Source organism: Trachymyrmex cornetzi, unplaced genomic scaffold, assembly GCF_001594075.2.
Source record: "Trachymyrmex cornetzi isolate Tcor2-1 unplaced genomic scaffold, Tcor1.1 scaffold1845, whole genome shotgun sequence".
Classification (NCBI taxonomy): domain Eukaryota; kingdom Metazoa; phylum Arthropoda; class Insecta; order Hymenoptera; family Formicidae; genus Trachymyrmex; species Trachymyrmex cornetzi.
Genome location: NW_017296468.1, coordinates 31,796 through 38,292, shown reverse-complemented (window position 1 = coordinate 38,292; position 6,497 = coordinate 31,796). Strand labels below are relative to the sequence as shown.

Sequence of the window (6,497 nt, the reverse complement as noted above, 5' to 3'; positions counted from 1 at the left end):
ATAACGTTTCTGTAAAAGGTTCAATACGTTCAAAAGTAAACATATCAACAATTATTCGTATTAATAACGATGGCCAAAACCAATACGTTAAATTATCCCTTTGTCTCAGTTTTGGCCATCCTATTAAAACTGGTGTCTATTTGTCAAATAATTACAGGGGTAATTAAAATATGTAATTAAAATATGTTTGCGTTTGTAGGCTACAATGCCGCCACCAAAGAAATCAATTAAAAAGAAAAAAGAGACAACAGGAAGAAGAACATTTTTTAAGTATTCTCTGCATCAAGTCCGAAACGCTTTGAATGCTATTCGCAGTGGAACTTCTATTTCACTGGCAAGTAAAACTTTTGATGTTCTACGTACAACATTGAAACGGAAAATTAAAAACTCTACGCTAGAAACATCGAGACACATGGGTCCTCCTCCAGTCCTTGGCTCTTACATCGAAGAAAAGTTATCTACGTGGGTGATTGAAACAAGTCGAGTGGGCTTTCCAATCGAAAAAATATGTTTACTTTACTCAGTAAAACAATTGGTCGATGCTGAAAATTTATTAACTCCTTTTAAAAATAATCTCCCTGGAAGAGAATGGTTTGAGTCATTCATGAGAAGACATCCACATTTATCACAGAAGAAAGCCGAATATTTAAGCAAGGTGCGAGCGACTATCACGGAAAATTCTATTCGCAACTGGTTTGCAGATACTGAAACTCTGGTTGGAATTAATATACAAGTGTTACAGCATCCTCGTCGAATATTTAACATGGATGAAACTTCATTCTTTCGCCCCAAAGGTGGAATCATTCTAGCGAAAAAGGGAAAAGCCTCGTATGATGTGTTTTCTGCAAGCGATAAAGAAGCAATCACGACATTATTTGTCATTAACGCCGAAGGAGAAATTGCACCACCTTTGACTCTCTACAAGTACGTACGCTTGACTAAAAACTGCATAGAAGCTGTTCCTCCAGGGTGGGGACTAGGAAAAATCGAAAACGGTTGGATGGATAGTGCATCGTTCTACGGATACATTGCAAACATATTTCACCCATATCTATTAGAACAGAAAATCCCTCTTCCCGTCATAGTCTTTTTGGATGGTCATGTATCACATCTCTCACCTTAGTAATTTTTGCAGAGAAAATAATATTATTTGTTGTCTACCTCCAAATATCACGCACATGATGCAGCCACTCGATGTCGCCTTCTTTGCTGTTCTTAAACAGTAGTGGAAAAAGTTTGTTAAATTTGTGAAACTGCAACATAACGGTAATGATGTCCAGAAATTCGAGGTTCCTCTTGCACTGTCACAAATAATTAATAAGGAGAATTTTGTTGAAACTATTAAAGCTGAGTCTCGAACTTGTGGTTTGTAACCTTTCAACCCAAACGCAGTAAATTATAATAAATGTGTACAACAGAAATAAGTCACGAGTCCAGTTGTAACAAATAAAAAGGAAAATATTGTAGAGGACACAATACTCACACACAAGGCACTTTTGCATTTACAACATCTGGAAAGTAAAATTCCTACGAACGTTTTGGAGCAATTCGAAGACACGTTTACCACTAATTTTCCTTGGATTAGTGACGTGCAATTCGCAGGTCTCTATGACATGTGGTTTCAAATGTATAATTAGTCGAACCAACAAGTTCTTCAAGAGATTTCAAATTTGCAAGACGACGGCGCACATAACGCCAACTTTCAAACTAACTTAGATACGTTAGAATTTGATTTTCCAGAATTTCAGACCGCTTCAGATGGTAATAATACGTATTTCTGTAAAATTTCTGCTAGGGAAAATTTAAAGATAATATTTGAATTTGAAAAGAGTAAAACATAGACTTATAAAGTTCATTGTTTTCAGGAAATTGTATTTTTAACAATTTTTCAACAAATAATGGATTTACGATTTATTCGTATATAGGTTTGGAAATCACTTCAGTCATCGGCGGAGTTAAAGAACATATTGTCTTTTTTAATGATAGGATTGATGAAAACCAAAAAAAACAATACAGATCACGACACAATTAACGCTATTTCAACTACGTCGATAACTATTCCGCAGGAAACAAGTAGACCAACAGATGTGTTTAATCCTATTCTTCTTGAATCATCTTCTGAACAAAAAAGCTGCAACGGCCAATGCCCACAGACTCGATTATAATAATGAATAAGTCACTGGATGAAAGTTAATCAAAAATTTTATATATATAATCTATCCTGACACAAAGCCTTCTAAAAAAAGACAATATAGAAATGAGAAACTGCCGCATGTCATTACATCTGATAAGTGGATGGAAATAGTAGCAACCAAAGAAAACGAAAAACGAATCAAACTTGAGAAATTAAATAACAAGAAATGCAGAGTAACAAAGAAAATAAATGAGACAGGTGTAGAAATTCAAGACGAAGCTTTGCAAACCGATAAACCATTGAAAACACAATGTACGATAAAGGAAACAAAGAAATCCATTCCAAAAAAGGGGTCTTCGAAAACTATTACGACAAGAAAAACGACGAAGAAGAAATCCGGAATGAACATAGCACAAGACAAATAAATAATAAAAAAGAGTTATGAATAAATATTTTTATGTTTGTGATGTTGTCAAAATTATTGTCAAAAGAATGGCTAAATATATTTTTATTTAAATAAAATCTGTTGGATCTATTAAAAAAATTATTTATACTTATTAAACATTTTGCGCCTGTGTATTAGGTAAGTATCTATATCTGAAAAGCTGATTCGGAATACATGACCACAAGTGGAACAGTAGAAAGCCAAAACGGGTGCAAGCATGACCAAAACCGGTGAAAATGCTCTTAATTACTTTATTGACTGTTTTTTATTTTATCAGAGTTATTTTAACGTTTTTAAGATAAGGAAAATAAAATTATATCCCTCTAATTGGAAAATATATAAGTAAAAGGTCTCTGTAGTAATAATTGTCTGAATCCAAAACGTTTGAAGATGGTAAACTTAAGGTGTCCAAAACCGGTACTTCTACCTTATCAATTGTTTTTTTCGTCTCGGTCTCGTCTCGAAAAAATCGGAGAAATATCGGAATGAGAAATAAACATTACCACCGTCATTTGTCTGACGTACACAATTTGCAAATTGCGAATTTACTTCCATTTTCGCCTTTTACAAACGAAAATGAAACGAGATAGTCGATATTCTTGAATGTCTCGCGATAAAATTCGAGAATCTCGGACAGCCAGAATAACGGCCCATCGAGATGAGAAAATCGTATCAATCATTTGTTTTTGTCGAGACCAAATCTCGGTATCGATATTTTCTCGTCTCGTCTCGCTTGAATGCATCACTATGTGGGAAAGTTGTGAAATTATGTACCGCAATGCAAATGGTTACAAAAATTATAAATATGATTAAAGGCGGTCATAAGTTCCTTTCTCATCGGAAGTTTCAACACTCTCTCGAGGAGCATAACGTACTTTATAAAGATGTACCTCTATATTGTGAAATTCGATGGCTCAGTGCAGGAAAATGTTTAGAAAAATTCTTTGCAATAAGAAAAGAGATTTTCCTTTTCTTGCAAGAACATTTTCCAACAAAATGTGATGAATTTCAGTTTTTCTTTGAAAATTTAGATTCAATTTGTGAACTTGCTCTAATTACTGATATGACAAACAGTAGTTATACTATAGCGGTTCTGGATACAAGATACAGCCGCTAGGCTGCCACCAGGCGGGGCTGGCATCGCGGTCGCGAGAGTACTTGTTGGAGGGGAGGGGGGGGGGGGGTAAGGGAAAGAGCACGTAGAGAAGTAAAAATGTTGCGTAGAGAAAAGAAGTAAAAATGCAAAATGCTCACCTGATATCCCCATCCCCCGCTACCTCCACCGCAGCCGCAACCTCCACCACCTAATCGTCCTCTCCTTGATCAATCCATTCACGCAGTTCCTTCAGCCCAAGCGGCAATCTGTGCCGCCTTTACCTCCTCATCAGCCTCTGCTGCCACAGCAGCAAAGTATATTACAAGAAATTGTAATAATTCCTCCTCATCAGATAAATCGAGGAAGTCGAGCATGAATAATCCGTCACTCGTACAAGATGCGAAATTAATAATCGAGAGGCTCTCGTCGAGCTCATGCTCGACTTCCTTCTCCTTTTCGGTGGGAGCATCCTCACCGACAAAGATATTTTCGCCAGCCTCCATGAGAGGGACATCATCCTCCCCCTCCTCATCGTTTTGTTCAAAATTATAGGGCTCTCTGAATTTCATTTTTAAACGTTTAAAATACAACACCGTTAATCGTACATCGTTTTATGGTATGTTCCTGCACTAGACTGCACTAGCACTCTCTTTCTCACTTTCAACAAATATCAAACATATACTTATCTCACTTCAAGTTTCAAAAGTGTACGCTAGTTCAGAGAGAGAGAGAGAGAGAGAGAGAGAGAGAAGAAAAGAGAGAGAGAGAAGCCACAGAAATTAAACGGACCGTTAAATACAACATATCGTTAATTATATATCGGTTTAAATATAACTAATGCATCCACAAGACTGACGCTGAAAAGCATTCTTCGCTGTAGCGAGACCGCCCAGGATTTATCTATGGCAGTCGGTGTATATAAAAACAAAGTCAATCAAAAAGTGTTGCCGCGAGAAGATCGACATGATAAGTTCTGAGGCAGTTGCCTTTGTTGTGCATAGAGCATCCGGCTATCAAATGTTACCATTGTACGCATTGAGATATTAAGCAGCGCCGCCGCTGCCGTCGCCGCGGACCCCGCACCCACCCCAAAATTTGTTGCGGGCCGTAACCGCGAACCCCGCGCACACCCAAAATGCATCGCGGTACTATAACGCGGACAAGATATTTTGTCTAGGAGATCGGTGACTCATCATCCGGCTGCTAAACGAAGCGCTGTCAATGAGGGGTAGATGATGAAATCGTGCTGATGAAATCGTTCTTTCTTTCAAGGCCAGAAGCATCGATAACGATGTTTACCATCTTTTTCTCGATGCGTTATGCCGCCTGTAGCGACTCATGTGCATCTTATACTTACGATCTTTTCTCTCATTGCTGCTTCTTATGTGACTCCTTTTACTTATTCTTATACGCAAAATATATACATATACATATACATATATAATTTTTTATTTATATTGTACTTACTCGATTATATTCTAATGATGCTTTTAAAGCGAGAGCAGCGATATTATCAGACGCGATGATATCATCGATCGCGATGATGCTGTCGGCACATGTAATATAATACCACGAAGAAAGTAGGAAGGAAAAGAAGGAGTAAATATCGCAAAGAAGGAATGAATAATTTCAAACGCTGAGACATACAGTTTAAATATTCCATTTATTTTGCATATACTATATATTATCATCCATAGTGTAACTAATAATTTACATTTAATATTCGAATTTTTATCATAAATTTTACGCTAGGTGTTTGCCACATCGTATTTGTTATGTAACGCGTCTCGCGATAACATCAATGTGATTCAATACATCAAAAATTCTACGTTTGTAATTTCGCAAGCGTCGATGGCTTTATGAGATTTATCGTAATCAAAGATTTTTCAAGGACATGCCACGACATGTCACAACATGTCACAACATGTTTGGCGGTGACATTATCGATGCGATTTAATATAAATGCAACGTTGCCAAATAGTGTACATGTCACGTGACTAGATTTTTCACGAACATTCGACATGTCACAACATGTTCGAATGGTGACATCATTATCAATGTAATATGATACAAATATCACGTGACCAAGTAAATGGTATAAAATGAGGAGATTTAGACACACCGCGTCATTAGTTAATGCAACCGATAACATGGAGAGCGATTTGATAAAGGAAGCGGTCCAGCTGAATACTAGAAAAGAGTACGTCGCATGGGAACAAAGATGCGACGAACTAATAAAATTTATAGAAGAGGAGAGTCGTACCAAGCGTCCGCGCCTCGCCGTTGGACACAGACAATCTGTGGTGGCGAGGATCGCGAGGCTCGAGAGTTTGAAGGATTCGGTGCGTGGAAGATTCGTGCATGTGGGCGCCGGTTACGGACTTCGATGGCGCGAGATCGAAACAACATTCGAGAGTCGTATAGTGACAGGCGCGGTGATAAACTCTAATCACATCGAGCCGCGGCGGTTTTTGGAAGACGCTGGTAATGTAGTGCTAGAGCTAGTGCGGGACGCTGTAGAAAGACACGGCAGTGTAAAAGTGAACACAGCGTTCAACGGCGACTTCGCGACGAAGGATAAACGTGCTAATAACAGCATAATTACAAAGAACAGCGAGATATATAGATGCACCGATAGTAGGTATACTATGCCGGATCTAACTCTGGTCCTCTGTGGGGAGCGCGGGGTGCGGGGGGAAGGGCGCCTACTCGTCGGCGAGGGGAAGCGAAGCGCGGGGATTCTTCGGTGGTAGGGGTATGACGTCATGTGGAATAGCAGTAAGATTTTGGGGACTGCAGTCACGTACAAGACAACAAAAAAC

At 38.4% G+C, this 6,497-nt stretch overlaps 1 protein-coding gene across 1 annotated transcript; it reads left to right on the top strand.

Annotated features, from left to right (window-relative positions):
- Positions 1-205: 205 nt before the first annotated feature.
- LOC108759426 (uncharacterized) lies at positions 206-1,123 on the top strand. Its single transcript, XM_018504873.1, has one exon. The coding sequence runs from the start codon at positions 206-208 to the stop codon at positions 1,121-1,123; it is 918 nt and encodes a 305-aa protein (XP_018360375.1).
- The last annotated feature ends 5,374 nt before the right edge of the window (positions 1,124-6,497 follow it).

Coding starts and splice junctions, on each gene's coding strand:
- LOC108759426 (XM_018504873.1), top strand. CDS start 206: ATGCCGCCACCAAAGAAATCAATTAAAAAGAAAAAAGAGACAACAGGA.